General features: G+C 39.9%; 2 protein-coding genes and 1 long non-coding RNA gene across 3 annotated transcripts; all 3 read left to right on the forward strand.

The window, feature by feature from the left end:
- The first annotated feature begins 1,307 nt into the window (after positions 1-1,307).
- Positions 1,308-2,262, forward strand: LOC142369553 (uncharacterized). The gene is made up of 3 exons (XR_012767634.1): positions 1,308-1,476; positions 1,858-1,937; positions 2,088-2,262. It is a non-coding gene; the product is annotated as an uncharacterized LOC142369553 (long non-coding RNA).
- Positions 2,263-2,445: 183 nt separating this feature from the next.
- LOC142368465 (E3 ubiquitin-protein ligase TRIM39-like) lies at positions 2,446-6,740 on the forward strand. The gene is made up of 8 exons (XM_075450640.1): positions 2,446-2,640; positions 3,483-4,259; positions 4,351-4,446; positions 4,628-4,861; positions 5,089-5,236; positions 5,424-5,450; positions 5,882-6,027; positions 6,132-6,740. The coding sequence occupies exons 2-8, from the start codon at positions 3,690-3,692 to the stop codon at positions 6,561-6,563; spliced, it is 1,653 nt and encodes a 550-aa protein (XP_075306755.1). The 5' UTR covers positions 2,446-2,640; positions 3,483-3,689; the 3' UTR covers positions 6,564-6,740.
- Positions 6,741-7,837: 1,097 nt separating this feature from the next.
- Positions 7,838-17,654, forward strand: rpgrip1 (RPGR interacting protein 1). Its single transcript, XM_075450885.1, has 29 exons — positions 7,838-7,925; positions 8,630-8,683; positions 8,805-8,922; positions 9,153-9,358; positions 9,457-9,559; positions 9,745-9,885; positions 10,523-10,628; positions 10,717-10,740; positions 10,839-10,985; positions 11,112-11,185; positions 11,328-11,548; positions 11,691-11,797; positions 11,889-11,939; positions 12,025-12,204; positions 12,325-12,442; positions 12,529-12,692; positions 12,786-13,131; positions 13,257-13,417; positions 14,320-14,552; positions 14,642-14,757; positions 14,987-15,201; positions 15,499-15,695; positions 15,975-16,053; positions 16,190-16,256; positions 16,434-16,525; positions 16,615-16,804; positions 16,892-16,976; positions 17,109-17,236; positions 17,413-17,654. The coding sequence occupies exons 1-29, from the start codon at positions 7,838-7,840 to the stop codon at positions 17,652-17,654; spliced, it is 4,053 nt and encodes a 1,350-aa protein (XP_075307000.1).
- Positions 17,655-18,280: the final 626 nt, after the last annotated feature.

Raw genomic sequence — 18,280 nt, forward strand, 5'->3', positions numbered from 1 at the left:
ATTATTTCCAAAGCACAAATATCAGTTATATGTGGAATACAAATGTTTATTTTTCAGCTCTTAAATACCATGTTTATTAAATTGTTAATTTCTCAATTTTCTCTCCCAGCTCCAATAAATACTCAAAGCTTCAGACCATCAGCACAAAATGAGACCAGTATCACTCTGCAGTGGAATCAAGTGAACAACAATGTCAGCTTTGTTCTCCAGTTTAATGGTGCAGAGACAAACATCAGTGCACCAGATGGAGATGGAGCAGTAGCTCACACAGTCTCATCTCTCACTGCTGGAACTAAATACACATTCACTCTCTTCTCTGTGTTTGAGAACGTCAGAAGCAGTGGACTACAACTTACAGCTGTTACTGGTGAGAAGTTTAATGTGATCAGTGTTTTATGAACCAGGTATATCTGACTGTTGTGTTTCCTCTGTGGACAATAAAAAAAACTCTTGTTATGTTTGATACATTTTAAAGACAGTTCTTTGGATAAAGTTTTCATTAATTAGATTTTTTTAAATGTTCCTGTCACTCATCAGGTCATTCTAGTTAACTGCAACCATTTTATCATCAACAGCAGCTGTAAACAGCAACAACAAGCTCTTTTTAAATACAATTAGCTCACGTAAAAATTTGTCAAAACATATTGGGGTTTTTTACTGATCCAAGTGATTCAAATAAATTGACCATTCACTATGTTTTTGGAGGGAGCTGTGGTTTTCATTTTATGATCACCTTCTATATGTATACAGCTTTTTATAATGACCTCTCTCCCGAACATGATGCTGAATATAATGTTCAGTAGAAATGATGCAGCTTAACACTTGTGAGCCATATTTATAACATTGCTCTTTACTCTGTTTTTCTCAACTAGCTCCAATAAATACTCAAAGCTTCAGACCATCAGCACAAAATAAGACCAGTATCACTCTGCAGTGGAATAAAGTGAACAACAATGTCAGCTTTGTTCTCCAGTGTAATGGTACAGAGACAAACATCAGTGCACCAGATGGAAATGGAGCAGTAACTCACACAGTGTCATCTTTAATTGCAAGAACTAAATACACATTCACTCTCTTCTCTGTGTTTGAGAACGTCAGAAGCAGTGGAATCAGCATCACTGCAGCTACTGGTAAGATGTTTGACTTTATACACGTATGTATTGATGTGAAAAGACAATTCAGCTTTTCCCAATGGGTTAGTTTTAGTATTAGTAATTCAGGGAAATAAGTTGTTAGTTTTCTATTATCAGCTTAAAATGCAAACTATACTCTAGTTTTACACTATTATACTTTAGTTTCTTCTTTAATAAAAAACTATATTGACTTTGTTCACTTTATTACCATCACTACCTTTTACGTATGTTTAACAAATGGCAGGTTATGAACAAAATGTGGATTAATCCTTACACTGTCCTCTTTTCATGTCAACAAACTCCATCTCACCAAAACTAATTCCACCTACAACCAAAGGGCCAAGTGAGTAAATGGACTTATTACTCAACATTGTCATCCTTTAGAGGGGACAATAAATAAATAGAATAATCTTGTCTTAAATCGGTATTTGGATTATTTTTTTTTTTAATTTTCATCAATTCCAGCATCAGTTATGTTTTTGGTATGGTTTAGTTGATGCCAAAAGCAGAAACTTGGCTACTATTCATGATGTTCACGTCATCGTAGAGACTCAACTTTACAGTTTAATGGAGGTGTAAAGTGTAATTAATATCTGTGGATTCAGATGCATATATCTTCTTTTGCTGAAGCTACAAATCTTTTAATTTCTAAGTATAGATTTTTATTATTGTAACATTTATTATATTATTATTGAGTATAACATTTTGTATATTGTGTCAACAGATTTTGTAGTGGGATTGAGAATGACATTAAAGTCTCTTGGTACACTGTCTGAATCAGAGATACAAGAGGTGGTGGCAGAGGTGAGACTCTGATTTCAATCTATTTTTCAATCATTGTCCACAGTTTAATTGCATTTACTTTTAATTCAGAAAATGTACATATTATCAGCTGGTGCTAACATTTACATTGTGTGTTCTTGTGTGGCCTCTTTTCTTTTTCCATAAATCCAGTTTTTCAGATCAAAGGGGATTTGGTCTCAGTTTTCCGTGAAGAGTAAATCTCTGAAGCCATGACAAGAGAGGAGGAAGTCAGAGTTTTAAATATATTCATACATCATTTTGTGTTCTTTATCTATCTGCATCAGTAAAACGAATCATTCTCTAATAAAGCTTGATCTACAAATTATGTAAGACTGTGTTGAGCGTTCTTCCTTTCATTATTTAAATTTATTTTGTATCAGGTTATTTAAATGTATTTTATCTGTTTGAAATAAAGTCTCTAAGAGTGCTGAAGTGAATATCAGCTTCTTCTGTGTTGCTCAGGCCAACAGCTATGATACAAATAGAGCACAAAGACATACTACACAAAACAAATCCAGTACTGCAACTGATCCAGACTTTACTCCTCCCACTGGTGAACAACATGCAAAAAGAATCCCAGAGGGAGTGGTACCAGCTGAATGGGAGGACTTTGGCTTCACAGCCACAATGCCAGTATTTGCCTTTGCTCCCTCTGAGGTCATCTCTCACATTCAGGAAAAGGAAGACTGAGACTGAAAGCTGGGTACGTTTTAGCATTTGGATTGAACAAATACAATAGTGTCAATGTGTCTGCAATATGTTGTACTGCACAGGTACAAAGTAATGTAGAAGGGGACAAATATGTGAAGCCTTTAGTTGTTATTCCCATGTGAGAATTGTGTGTTACTGTGTTGTGTACTCAAATATTTATAGAATGCTGAATTACACTGGAAGGAAAAGAAAAGAGGAAGTACTACAGTGTTGTAGCTCTGTTTGAAACATGGTCGGAAAATACCAAGCTGAACTGACAGAGAGTGAGAGGTTGATTCATGCAGCTGGACTTTGATCACAGGACACTTTTGAATAGCTTCAAGCTAATGATCATATGTGTCTGACTGTAATAGAAGTGCTTACATTGCCTACATTAGAAAAATAAGAAAATTCCTATGGTGAATTTTATCTAATTTTTGTTGGATGAATTTTTTTATACAGGTCTGTCCAAACGTTTTAATCCACCCCTCATTGCTTTATATTATGTGTCAAAGGAGCCAGACTTTCTTGTGATCTTTTAAAGTGGTCTTGAGCCATAATTGTACAGGCTTTCTGAAAGTCTTTTGAAGTTTTTCTTTAGATATTGGCTGCTTTTTTAATTTATTGTCATTGCACACCAGGGTACAACAAAATTTTGGGTGCACAACAGAAGGTTGAGCACTGTAAAAAAAAAAAAAAAAAAAAAAAAAAAAAAACGTAAAACGAGTAAAGTATAAAATGACATGACAGCTTCTCTAAGAGGGTTCAGGCGGTGCTAATATTGACTTTCAAGCATGTTGAATTGTATAAACTAATTTTGCTTTATATGCTGTACCTATTCTTATGTTTTCACAGGTTTCAAGAAATTGCTGCACCTGTTTCCTGTTTTCCCGGCAATATATAAAGAATTGAGGGGTGGCTACAGACTTTTAAACAGTACTGTAATTATAAATGTAATGTTTAATCTGACCAACAATGTATGCCCTCTGTAAATGATTCAGACTATAAAAGAAATTTTCTTTTTTTTTTTAATACTGATGTTCCTCCTGTAGTCCTGAGGTCATGGCTTCCCCCAGTGTTCTTCTTTCAGAGGTGCAGTTTCAGTGCTGTATCTGTCAGGATGTTTTCTTAGAGCCCGTCTCCATCCCCTGCGGCCACAGCTTCTGCTTCACCTGCATCACATCGCACTGGGATGACAATCTTGCCATCAGCTGCCCTAGATGTCAAACAGAGTTTGAGGGACGCCCAGAGCTTTGTGAAAATTCTTTTGCTAAAGAAATGTCTCAGCAGATTCGAATCAGAAGGCAGAACGACGTGACGTCAGTGGAGGGAAAAACAATATGCTGCGATGTATGTGTGGGAGAGCAAACTAAGGCCCTAAAGTCCTGCCTCATATGCTTGACCTCGTACTGTGAGATTCACCTGGAGCCTCACCTGAGAGTTTCCACCCTGAAGATTCACAAGCTGATTGAACCTGTGGCAATGCTGCACAACAGGATCTGTAAACAGCACCATAGGCTCTTGGAGCTGTTCTGCAGAAATGACCGGAGGTGTGTTTGTGTTCTGTGCACTGAAACAGACCACCGGTCTCACGACACTGTCCCAGTGGAGCGAGAGAGCCAGGAGATGAAGGTGAGGTCCAAAACTCTTCTTCACTTGCTTTATCACATTACTGCTGTGGAAACTTTTATGGTTTTTTTTTCTATTCTGCTCTGGCATTAAGGCCCAGATAAAAAGAATTGACATCGATGTTCAGCAGATGATCCAGGACAGACAGCAGAAAGTGAAGGAGATTAAACATAACGTTGAACTTAGCAAAGTGAGTTGATGTTAGATCCTACAACGATTTAAACGGCTATTTCCTCTGTGCAAATTTAAGCATGTAACACACTCTCTACATATCAAAATACTTAAACCTTTTCTTCTCAGGAGACCACTTGTTTTGTTATTATTGATTCCAGTTAATCAAATGACGTTTGTTCGTTGCTCAATACTCACAGGAAAACTCAAAGAGGGACATTGAGGAAAGCGTAGAGGTTTTCTCTGCTTTGTGTCGTACCATGGAGAGAAGTCAAGTGGAGCTGGTGGAGATGATCCAGAGAAAGCAGGCAGCAGCAGAGCAGAGGGCGGAGAGGTTCGTCGCAGAACTGGAGCAGGAAATCACAGAGCTTCAGAAGAAGAGCAGTGAGATGGAGCAGCTTTTCCACACAGAGGACCACCTTCATGTTGTGCAGGTCAGGAGTTTAATGAAGCAAGATGGACAGTCTAAAAGAAAAGAATTATCACTTATAAATTCTAAAACACAAAGAGCAGTTCCCGTTTTGTAGGTTTTATATGTCAGTGTTTTTCTCAACAAAAGCTCAGCCACTTAGCATCATGTAAAGGATGCTAAAGTTGAGTTTGCTAGTCTGTGGATGAAGATGATCACATTTCTTTTATTTTGTGTTTATCTTTGTGTCAGAGGTTTCCAGCTGTGCATTCTGCTCCATCTGCCAAAGCGTGCTCAGACATCTTTGTCTATTCAGACGCATGTATGGGTGCCATGAGGAGAGCGATGGCCAACGTTCAAAAGCAGCTGCAATCAGAACTGACGAAGCTTTCCATACGAGGTCTAGAAGGATTTTCATTGTATGGCAATATAGCTACTTTAATGTAATATCCTGGTTGCTGATAATAAGTGCCTTGAGATGATATTTGTTGTATTTGGCGCTATATAAATAAAACTGAGTTGAATTGAATTAATACAGATCCATTTGGCTTGTTTGATTTTGATCATGTGTTCTTGGTAACTTCTAGAACATGAGAAGATCCAAGGATATGCAGGTACAGTTTTATTGTCTCTCACATCTTTCTGGATCTGTCACTGATCTTATTTGATCTTTTGCTCTGTTGTCATAGAAAATTCTGTAATTTACCTCAAACTTCATAACATGCTCTATGATTAGGTACTAAAAATGAGAGAATAATGTAAAAATCCACTGAAAGGGGGTGAAAAATGTGATCCATTGATGAGTAAATATAAAATAGGTTAAGCACCAGAATTAACGGCTACTTTTCTACTTTGGTGATCTGTTTATTTACTGGTTGCTGGCATGTTAGTGGTATATTTCTAGCTTTTATAACACAGAGTTTTACTTTAGTTTTCCACGCTATCCTGTCCAGGGTGGTGGAACAATGGAACCAAAATATGATATCATTTTAGGAATGAAAGGATGATGAAGATTCATATACTGTAAACTCTTTCTGTCTACCAGTTGATGTCCGTCTGGACCCGAGGACAGCCAACCCCTGGCTGGTTCTTTCAGAGGATGGGAGACAAGTACAGGATGGAGACATTGAACAAAACCTGCCGGACATACCTGCACGTTTTGACACAGCACCATGTGTCCTTGCTCTCAGGGTAAGTACACGTGTATTTTCTATATATTCTTGAAGGAATGTGGAAGTCTTTCTGATTCACTCTCTGAGAACTGAACAGTTACCTGATACCATCTTGCTTTGCAGGGTTTCACCACTGGCAGGCATTACTGGGAGGTTGACGTCGGAGACAAGACAGCATGGGACTTAGGTGTCGCTCGAGAGTCCATCAGCAGGAAAGGTGTGGTCACGCTGAGCCCAGATGAGGGTTATTGGACTGTGTGTTTGAGGAAGGGTAGTGAGTACCGGGCATGTGCAGGCCAGGCGGAGCTGCTCTGGCTCTCTCAGAAGCCGCATGTCATTGGGGTGCTTTTAGATTATGAGGATGGAGCGGTTTCTTTTTACGACGCTGAAGCCAAGACACACATCTATTCATTTAAAGAGCTCCACTTCACTGAGGCCATGTTTCCTTTTTTTAACCCGGATATGAATGACAATGGCAGCAACAAATCACCTCTCATTATCCACCCTGTCGATGGAATGGATGGAGGCAGGGATTTAGATGGCATCACTATATGATTTAATAAATGAAATATCCTGTGTTTCTTTTATTGTGTTTCATAAAAATGCTCCCTGTGTTTACTGTTTTTTTATAACAAAAAAGTATATCATTTCATTTCTATCAGTCATAAAGGCCAAAAATAATGATGTACAACATTTTTTTTCAAATGAAATGTTTAAAATAAACCAACGGTAGCAAGCAATGTTATGGTTTATTCTGAAACAATTAATTGAAAGGTATTTTAAATCGTAAATGCATACATTTCAAAATTAAACTACATACATCACAATAAATGTCCATTATTTTTCAATAAATACTTATTCAGTGGTGTCAAACAATGGTGCTGTAGTTTGATGGTTAAATTTTATTTTCTACCGTAGTAGTTTACACACACAGATTATCCTGTTTTTGAATTCCCTCGCATCCTCTGTCACCTCTCATCACCCATTTCCCCTTATTTAAGCTCACTTAAAAAGTTACACAGATCATAGACCTGCCTCACTCCAATATGAGCTATTCTACAGATTTCATGCTGCCCATAGAACTGACTCCAGCGCACATCTTAGATTGAACAACCTGACAGTTGCTGATCTGATTAGCAGAGAAATAAGATTAGCCTCAAGGCAGATGGAGCACATGGACAGACTACAGCTCAGAATCTTGGAAGGGGGGTATTACATGCAAACACTTTAAGCTCATATGTTACTGAACTTGATTCTTTTACACAAACAAAGTTATTTCAAATAGCAATTAATGATTGTGGATTTCAAGAATTTCAGTTGGGAATTATACCTATAAAGACTCATTTTAAACTATGCTGGGAAAGAATGAAGGAGGAATAGCTGAAGAAGGATTAAAACTGCTGTCATCCAGTCAGAGGGTGGAGACAACCATACGTTGAGAGCCTGTAAGCTAAAGCAGTAGCATAACACATTTCTTCAGCAGATATTGGATGGCCTACAGACAAAGGTGAGTCAAATAATTTTGTTAAAACAGTTTTCAAAGCTTATGCCTGAATGCATCAGAAATGCACACATAACAAATTGCACATGACTAGCAATCTGTTTCGAATGATTTCCACCTCTTTTGTTTAACAGTTATCTGCCATCTTTAAAGGCAATTTAATGTCAGGGTAAATAATGAGCAGTTCGCATACCAGGAAAGGCTGTATGATAACACAAACAAGTCAAATTCAAGAGATCAAGTTATTTCTTTTTTTTGCAGAAGGATCAAAAGCCACTGATATAACTTTATCTCACCCACATTGCCTGAGGTTGAGTATAGAAGTGTGATGTCACCAGTGATGGACGAAACAGCCGAGGACCTCCCGGTCAGAGATGTGGGACTGATGAGAGGGGGACTGATGCCAACTGTCCCAGGTTTGTGTTGACTAATAAAAAACAAGGTTAGGTAATGATAGATTTCACATAACCAAGCTAAGTTAAGAGTTACACTGCCGAGAGTTGTCTAATCTAATTTTGATTACATTTTTAAAAATTTGGCAGCTGAGAGCTGGAAAGAGAAAAAGCAAAGAGTTCACTTGCAGATTTCTTTGTTTTTTAGTATTTTTTTCAGTCACAGAATGTCAAATTAAGTTTTATTAATGATTGCTTGATTAATATTTGATGTATCTTTTGATAGTGGTTTATAAGTAATAGTTTTTAGTAATTTTGATCCCAATGCCAAGAAAGCTGGCACACTTTAAAATGTAAATAATGACAGAATGCAATGATTGGCAAATATCATAATACTATATTGTATATGCAGCAGAACACTGAAAACACATCAAACATTGAAAGTGACACATTTTACTATCTCATCAACAATAGTTGCTCACCTTGAATTTGATGCCAGTGACACATCTCAAAAGAGTCTCAACTAAGGTTGTGTCCAAAACATTTTAGATCTTTTAAAAAAAACCCATAAAGAGCAAATGTTTTCCGGAAAGGCAAGAAGCTTCAGCTTGAGTTAAAATCAAGAATAGATAGTAATAATGAGGGTGGAGGTTTAGACTACTCTGTAGATGGAATGGGAATTATGAACACAAATGCCCCAAAACATCACCTAGTTGCGGTTTTCCCAGATACCCTGCGTGATGTCAAGCCATGGAGGAAGCATCATGCTGCGAAGACAAAAGGTAATAACTATTCCGAGCATATTTCAGCTCAAACTGTTATAGTTTAAGTTAAAAGGTCACTTGGGTTTTACAGTGTTCTTAATATAAATCGTCACAAACCTGTGCTTTTTCTCCCTAACAGACCCTCAGCGGTTGTTTCGATTTCCCAGGGAGCACCTGGAGGATCTGTGTCTCCGACTGCAGGAGGAAAACAGCGTGCTGAGACAACATACACGAACTCAGGAGCACAGGCTGCGCAGGTAGTACAAGCTTCCACACAAAAACATTGACACACTCCCTCTGCACCTGACACCAGACAACTGGGCAAAGACAGACATATCTTTTACATCTTATCTAGAGGAGATAGGACACCCAGGTCTGTTTTAATCCACAAAAATGTCATTTGTGCAGATATATTACCATTTTGCGGCAGAGGAAAAGTTCTTTCTATGCCCACTATGGCCAGTTCAGTACTTTTGCTTTACCCCAGGATGTCCACGAGGCTCGTGCGTCTTCGTCAGGCCTGTCCTGGATCTAGTAGTATGAAGGACAGGGACATGGAGGACACCATACAGGAGCTGGAGGCCCGAGTGGCAATGCTGGAGAGCCAGAAAGGAGCGCTACAGAACAAACTCAGCCTGGCCAAGCAGCACATCATGGACCTGGGGGCTCGCACTCCATACAAGTACAGCAAAAGTGAGTTTTAAGCAGAGTGTAAGTAAGCAATGTTCAAGAAATCTAGCACACGGCTGATGCATCTTTGAACTTTTCTTTCTCCATATTTATGTTGATAGGTAAAAATGTGGAAGGGGAGGGTGGAGTCAGGAGGGCTGCCCAGACTGCACCACCTCGATACGGCCTCACACTGGAGGACACCAGGACAGAAATGGAGAGATTGTAAGTGGGAAACATAAAAAGACTGAAAAACATCCAGACCTATGAAGTCTGTGACTAAATATCAGCCTATGGATGCGAAAGCTCCATCTCAGTTATAACACATTTGTAACATCTTTCTTGATTGTCCATATAAAAAAAACAAAACACCACCCTCTTTATGATCTCACCATATATCTTCCATCCAGAAGATCCAGCATGACAGGCCAGTTGAGGATGACAGAACTGGAACTGACTGCTCAGGCACTCAGAGACACACTGAGAGAAAGAGAAGAAGAGATCGAGGGGACGGTTAGAGAGCTGAGGAACCAACAGGCTGACAGACACAGGTGGCTACAGCAAATATTTTCCTGATGTGACTGTTACATATCTTGTTATTAACACCTCTACAACTGTAGGCACACACAGACTTAAAACTGTCATCAAGTAACTTCTTGTACACTTCCTACTTTTTGGAGTACACTGTTAACATTCTTTTTACTAGCATAGTGAACTGCTGATACAGCCAAAATGCATCCAATCATTTTAAGAAAGACATACTTTTTCCACTATACCTTACTTCTGCATCAGCCCAGTCTCACATAATACTCTTTGTCTCTGTGCTGATGAACACAATAAAAAGTTTTTTTTATCTTTTAAACTTTTTTGTATCATCCAGCTCGATTTTCAAAGTGACTGATGAATGCAAAATTTGAATGAAAATAAAATAGTCACTACAAAACTTTTGTTTTGGGCTGGATATTGACCGCTGGATGAAAAGCTGTGACACTGAGTTCTAGTACTGAGTTATTCTGGTGTGCAGTTGCAATATATATGAAAAAAAACAGTAAAATTTGCATCTGGCTTGTAGATGAAGTATACCCGACTATTTCACGTATTGCCCTGAGAATGGGTTGACTACCTTTAGAACAATAACATAACACCAAATGAACTATTAAACATCGTAAAACCTATTCTTTCTCTCAGAACAACTATTAGAGAGAATGTGGATCTGATCCGTCTTCAAAAACAACTTTCAGACAAGACTGCTGCCCTGAGAGTCACCCAGGAGAAGTTCACAGACCTACAAGAGGTGAGACGTCTTTGTCTCTCAGACAGTCCCTCTGCAATTCATCAATCCTCTGTTTATATAAACACTTTCAATTTATTTTTCTTTCTAGGCATATGAAAATCAGCTAGAGGAGGTAAACATTCTGGTATTTCCAGTCCAGTGGATATTTCAGACTCGACTTCCTGTGTTTGTCCTCACAGTAATTTTGACTGTGTGGTGTGTTTGCCTCAGACTCAGAGGTCACTCAGGGAAAGCCAAGGAGCTCTGCTGGAGAAAGTGGAGGAGTTGACTGAACAACTCAAACAGGAGAGACAGAGAGCTCTGTCACTAGAAGGACAGCTCACAACCATCAATCTGTCTCAACAGACCCTGGACAAGGTACCCCAATTGCACCTGTATCTTTATCTGTAAATCCCACATAATGGACAAAACCTTAGACAACAGGTGTAGGCATGCGTTTTTATACAAAAGTCTGTTTTTTTAATTCAACTTTTTCCCTTTTAGCTCCAGGAGAGGATGTCAGACATGGAGGGAGAGAGAGATCTAATCAAAGAAAACTATGACACTCTACTGAAGAGGTGGGTGTTAAAAAAAGACTCAAGAAAACGTCTTCTAAGTTGTGGAGCGCTACTCTAACCGATAAAGATGTTGACATCCAAAAACACCCGTGGTCCTTTCAGATAGTTACGGTCAGGTGGTGATGCCTTTTCTGTTTCTTAGTACTTTATCTGCGCAGAGCGATCAAGATGGCCAGGTGCAAAAACATAGAGAAGTGGAGCAAAGCAGGGAGATGGTGGTGGAAAGCATCCGTAGAATGGACATTCAGAGATTAGAGGAAATGCTGCAAGCAGAGAGGGAGGAAAGAAGCCGACTGGAGCTGGAGAAGGAGAAACTGAGGCACGAGAAGGAGACGCTGGAGGAGCAGAGGCAGGAAGAGCAAGGTACAGAGTCTCGCGTAAAGATACTTTTAATTTGGATTTGGATTTTCACCATAGCCCTTATGGTAACACAAGACTCCCCAGATTGTCTAAAGTAACCAGATTTTACAATAACAATATAAAACTCAACATTTATTACATTTAGAGATTTTTGTGTTGATGAGAGACAAACAAGAGCACCTGGAACGGGACGTTGTCCAGTACAGAGAACAAGTCTCCACTCTGAAGGACAGACTGGACTCAGTCCCCAAGGTCTGAAATTTACAAATGATAATAAGGTCTTCTCTCTCTTTGCCATATTATGTTGTAGCACACGTCATGACACAGATCTCCTCTTTTCCAGGAGTTTGATATGAGTGTTGAGGAGCTCAGTGAAACTCTTGTGCAGATCAAGGTTTGTACCTCTTTCTATTGCTTACACCAAATAGACTAAATATAGTGTCTTTAAACTTTGTGTCATGTTGCCCCTCAAATTATAGGCTTTTAGGATGCAGCAGGAGAGCAGGGAGGGGCTACACTTCCTCTTGACAGACAGGATGGTGGAAGATCCCACACGTGAGCTGGTTAACATCCAGGCATCACATGCTGAAACAGTGCTGGAGCTACAGAAAACCAGAAACCTGCTGCTGCTGGAGCACAAAATCACTACAGACCTGCAGGTACACACAAACTTTAGCTGCACACATGGCACAGAAACCTGCTGAAATCTACCAATTTAACCCTTCTTCCATCAATGTGAACTAATATGTCTCTAACACAAATTATATCTCCTCCCCAAGGAAGAGCTGAATGCAGTAAATAAGAGAGAGGAAAAAGAGAGGGAGGAGAGCAGGAGGAGGATGGCAGAGAAAGACAAACTTTTGGCAAAAAGAGCTCTACAGATCAACACTTTGCAAGGTATGACAACAGAGTCCATATCTGCTCCATATGCTGTGTGACTTACAGAATCTCAAAATGTTTTTTGCCCTTCTCTGTATCTTAAGTCCAGCTGAAAGAGTTGGCGTACAGCCCCAGGAACTACAATCGAACCATTCCTGTACAGTACACCTGGCCAGCTGGAGATTTGGAAGTGGTACAGCCCATTGAAGATGACCTGTCCTTCTCTCAGCTGAAGGCTGGAGAGTCACTGTTGGAGATCCACCTTAAGGTCAAAAGAGTAAAAAAGAATAAACCTCTAATGTCCTGAATAAGCTGTTTCCCCAGGAATATGATTGAGAGATTGTTGTTTTTGTAACTCCAGGCAGCCACCTTCACCCCAGCAGGCCTCCGGATTATGGCCAACATCCATTCAGAAACAGAGAAAAATTACAACATTGTGACCTTCTGCACCTACTGCCTGTTGGACTTTGAGATGCACTCTACTCCTCTTGTGTCAGGGAGCCAACCCAACTATGGCTTTACATCTCGCTATGCTCTGACGGTTAGAGATCTGGGCAGGCTGGGAGGTCAGGGATCAAGGGTTAGAGTGGAGCTCCACCAGGCATTAGGAGGAGTCAGGTTTGTCACCCATGGAAGTGGACACATGTTGCTCATGGGTGCCATGGAGAGGAGAGGAGAGAGAATCAGTGGGTGTGTCACTGTCACAGGTGAATAATGGTGTATAGAGAGAGAGTGTGGTTATCTCCACTAGTTTGAGAAATATTGTTGCACCAGTATATGTATTTCAAACGTTTCTTCCTTTCTCTTTGAATCGATTCTGTCTTTCTCTCAGGACACGAGGCTGAAATTGTTGGTGTTGTGGATTTCTGGGTTCGCCTGTTCCCTCCTGCAGAAGCCGTTGACTCTATGACTGAAAGTGGAGCTGAAAGAAGAACCATGGCACACCGGAGTCCTGTGCAGATCTCAATTGGCTGGCAAGACAGCAGTCATGAGGTAAAACTGCAAAAAGGACAAGTTTTCAACATTTGGGCTTTTAGTGGAATTTTTAGCCAACTAATGCGTGGTTAGTGAAGAGGTTAGTGCCTCATCAGTTTCATTTAAGTATTTCAGTGTTTCTTCATTCACGGAAAACCAAGGATGGATTGTGAAGATTTTGTGCCATGGAATAGATGGTTTAGCTCTGCTTTTATAGATCTTCCAACAGTTTTGTTTATGGGTTGACTTGGTCCATCATAGACAGGGATAGAATGACGGTACATACAAATATATTTTTTAAATGCTTGTAATTCTTACAGCATTTTCGAATGCTGACTTCCCTGATCGTCTGTGTACCTAACACAGAATTGCAAATGTCTCTTATTTTCTCAAGTGGTAATGCCTGTAATTACAGTTTGAGTTACCTCCAGCTGGTGTATTTCTGTAGGCAAGGTTAGTCTGGATAAACTATAGAATTCCCTTTGAATACTTTTCCCATGAACTTCTTTGTAGTAATTAATTAGCTCCTACACAAGCAGATTACAGCAGGATGGGAAGCAACATGGTTTGAGGAAAGAGATTTCTTAAGCATATTCATAAACGCAATAATTAGATGTGCAAAACATTCCTTCACCATTGTGAATGTGGCCAAACACATCAATACAAACTCAACAAACATAGTCAAACTTATTTAATGTCATTTAAACTTTCTACAATCTGTCTTTTTGATTCCTGTTTTTTATCATGTATTTATCATGTAAGCGTGTTGATTGTTAGGCCAGATAATGTTGGAAAGGTGATGCATACCAAATAAATACATATTAAAACACTCACACATATAATTTGACTTAATAGAGACTTTGAAATAAGGCTATCTGATTTTAAGCATAAACAGGACTTGCATATATGTCATGTTGCAGGAGTTCCATGACTATGGTTGTGGGATCCCCAATGAGTTGGTGGTGATACTGGAGCGCTGCGTGGGCCTTAATGCCCGCTGGCCGGGACTCCTTCCTGATGCCTACCTGACATACAGGTTCTACGACCTCCCACCTCATGTTTCTCAAACCATACAGTGCTCTGCTGATCCGGTTTTCAATGATGTCACCAGCTACCCTCTAGCAGTAACTAGTGATGTGATGCACTACCTCAGGTATCCTAGTTCAAAATTTTGATTTTATTGTGTCACACGGAGCTTATCAAGTTCTCAGTTATAACATATTTTAACTGTACTTTTGCCAGGTCCAGCAGTCTGTGGGTGTATGTCTTTGATGACAGTGATGACCAGATACCACCAGCCTACCTGGCTAAGACCCCCATCCCACTGCGAGCTCTGGCTACAGGCAGAGAGATCAGAGGTGAGGGCGAGTAAAAAGTAGACCAACTAGAAGACTCATCTGCATAATGAAGGAGTGGAAGCTAGCATTTTAATTTCACAGTCACATCAAATATCCAAAGCTCATTTTCTTGGAACAACTCAAAATATGTAGAAATGTTCTAACTAAAGCGTAAACTGATCCCTAGGAAACATTACTAACTGCAGTTTTGAATCATTACATTTGGAAATGTTTTCCTCTGTCCTTCCAGGTGATTATGTTCTGAGGGATCCAGCTGGTGGGCCTCGAGGCATGGTTAGAGTCATGGTTAAATGGAAGTACCCCTTTCATCCTCCAATGGATGCTTCCCAGGTTAGCCAGGTGAGGGAAGTGGACGAGCCTGGCACAGCGATGGAAAGCACAGAGATCGAGGAGAGAAGAAGAGAGGAAGCGTCACGGAGGCCCATAGCTAAGCCCAGAGTGAAGGTGACATTATCGTATTCTGTTGAGTCAAAACATATGGAAATAATGCTCTGAAGAGCTGAGCTGCTCATGTGTAAATACTGGTGTGTATGATACTTCTACATTCAAAGACACTCCCTGCTTCCATACTTAAAACCTTTTCTTCTATGGCTGAACTACAGACTCAGAAACCTGAACCTAGAGAACCTACAGCTTTGCCGAATGAGACAATAGGCTGGGTAAGGTTTCGAGCTCAATTAAGTGTGAAAAAGCATTTTCATTACACACGGTTTATGCACCTACATATTCGTCTGCTTACAGCCTCGACCTCCACCCGTCAAACAGAAAAGCTCAAAGGATGTACGCTCAGAGCAAATTGCCCCGGTGAAACCGTTGGACACTCGTCCGTCAACAAACGGGAGGAGATCCACCAAGAGGTCGCCGGTACTTCAAAAGAGAACCCCTCATCTGACACCTGAGCCAAGACTGTCCACAGTTTCTCACTGGAAAACTGCAAAGTAAGATGCAGAAGAAAAGTTTTTGTTACTTAGAAATCAATACTGCTTTCTACATTTTGACAAAAATTATGTTATGCGAGTCAGAAAAAAAGCGGATCTTCACAGGGCTTTGGACTGCAAAATTTTTTTACTTTAAACCTTTAACTTCAACGTAAACTAAACATTAAATGATTGTGTCATACCACCCCTGTATGGTCATTATTCACTTGAAATATTTTTCAAGATAAATCCAGATAAAATGATGAAAACATCTTGATTTTACACATATTCCTTTTAAAGATCTTCAGCAGGAACATCTTCCAGACAATCACCCACTACACTGTCAAGGGGGAGCTCTGTCAGCAATGTCGGTACTCAGGTTAGCTTCCTCGCTTTCTATAAACTATGTGTGGTAGAGTTCTTTTAAGTCAAAACAATGCCGTGCAAAGGATAGATGGTGTAATTTTGCATGAAAAGACATTATGTATACCAATACTTTTTCTTCTTCTTTTCAGGACCTTCCCTCTGTGGATCAGGTGTCAGGGGTTGAAGAGGGGGAGGAAGAGGAAAGGAGTGAGAGTGGTAATTATGAACATACGTCATTCGGAGATTCATTCTGCCATTGTTTAGATGTGGAAAGAAAAAAATGTCAAACCTGAACACCTTTACAAATTACAACTTAAAAAAGGGAAGCTGTCACATTCTGACTGAGTTTCAACCTTTAAATTCTTCTCTTCTCATTTTTTGACTATACTGCAGCTACAGGAGACAGTGAAGCCCGTGAATCTTCAGAGTCCAGCTCTTCACAAAGTGACATCATAATCATACCAGCAAAACGAAAAATGAGGAAGGTAGGAAAAATCCATGTATGAAAGATGAAAATGTATGAATGCAGGTCAGACATGAGGATATAAAGGAAATTAATGTTTCTTTGTTTCAGGGCGACAAGCTCAGAGTTGAGATTCTGTCTCTGACATTTGAACCATCCTCACGTGTGGCTCTGGACAAGTCAGTACAGCGAGTGTATGTGGAGTATCGACTGCTGGGTGTCCCCATGGAGACAACAGAAACACCCATGTCCCTACGCAAGCCCAAAAAGGGGGAGGAGGTTCACTACAACTTTACACGAGGTGGGAGCTTGGGAGCTTTGTGATTATCAAGTTTTAGCACTCACCATCCTGAATAAACTCCATAATCTCTTTCTTTCTTCCTATCAGTGATTTATGTGGATGGCTCTCAGTCAGCTCCACTCAGGCAGTATCTTTACACAATGTTGGAGGGCACGGATCCCAACCAGGGCAGGTAGTGTCATCTAATGTAATCATATGTGTTTAAATATGAGTGAATGCATCCTGTTATATCTGAGGTCTTCCTAGATACCTTGTGTGTCAAGCCACAAAATGAAAGTGTGTATGTTGGTGTGTGTCATCGCAGGTTGAAGTTTACAGTCGTCAGCGAGCCAATGGACGATGATGAAGAGTGTGTGGACATTGGACATGCTTTCCTGGACCTACAGGAACTGCTTCTAACAGGAAATGATGTCACTGAACAACAAATTGATGGTAGGTGTTGTATTTGTGGGATTTACTGGCTTCTCTGTGGCCATATTGAGGGAAAATTTGTTCAAACGAAACAGACGATATGATACCACATAACAACCAATGAATATCTCGGTATAAGTGAAGATTTTCTTAGATTTTTTATATGATTTCTGTGTCTGTGACTCACTTCTCTCCAGTTGTGAGTGTGGATGAAGACAAAGAGGTGATTGGAAATCTGAAAGTGTCACTTGAGGCAGCGAAAGCACTGACTGGGATTTACCAGGAGTTTCACCAGAAAGATGAGAGTAAGACAGTGGACAAGACAGATGAAGAAGACGACGAGGCAGAGGAGGAAGAACAGGAGGAAGAACAAGAGCAAGAAAAGACAGGGGATCAGATACAAGTGCTAGATTATGATGATGACAGTGACTTTTACTGATTGTAAAACATATGAAAGTGTTAATCAATGGAGAGGAGAAGCCTTTATCTTCTTTTGTAGTCCCTTCAACATTATGAAAAGCAGAAAAATAAAGGGTGATTTTGAAAGACACAATAAACTGCTCTTTATTTTGCAGGTTTTTATTTTCTGAAGTTAAAAGGATAAAGAAATTCTTAATTTGTCCCACAGCAGAAAAATGATCACATAACTGCAGAAAGGACAGCAGAAAGCAGCATAGAAAAAGTAAATTATAAATGAAAAAAGACAATCAATAACCAATAACAGCAGTATCAGTATCCAGGGCTCTCTTGCTCAAGTCTCACGCATTGAGCGTGAGACACACGCATTTCAACAAGTTCACACGCTCACACGCCACACATGCCATTTCTCACGCTGAGAAATGATCAACTTCGTCGCACAGAAATTCTAATGGCCGATAGGCCTACTTTAAACGAGTCAATGGCAGGTTACTGTGCGCTCGAACAGCTCAGAACTATAGCTCTGGTACAGCCGTCTTGATTTAGCAACTCATCGGCAAATCACAAAATAGAATTTCTCAGCCAATCAGAAAAGAGAATTTCTTGTTGCCGGGTGAGGTCTGAAATAGCGTTCAGCTGCAAGCAAGC

The sequence above is a fragment of the Odontesthes bonariensis genome, chromosome 19 (genome assembly GCF_027942865.1).
Source record: "Odontesthes bonariensis isolate fOdoBon6 chromosome 19, fOdoBon6.hap1, whole genome shotgun sequence".
Taxonomy (NCBI): Eukaryota; Metazoa; Chordata; class Actinopteri; order Atheriniformes; family Atherinopsidae; genus Odontesthes; species Odontesthes bonariensis.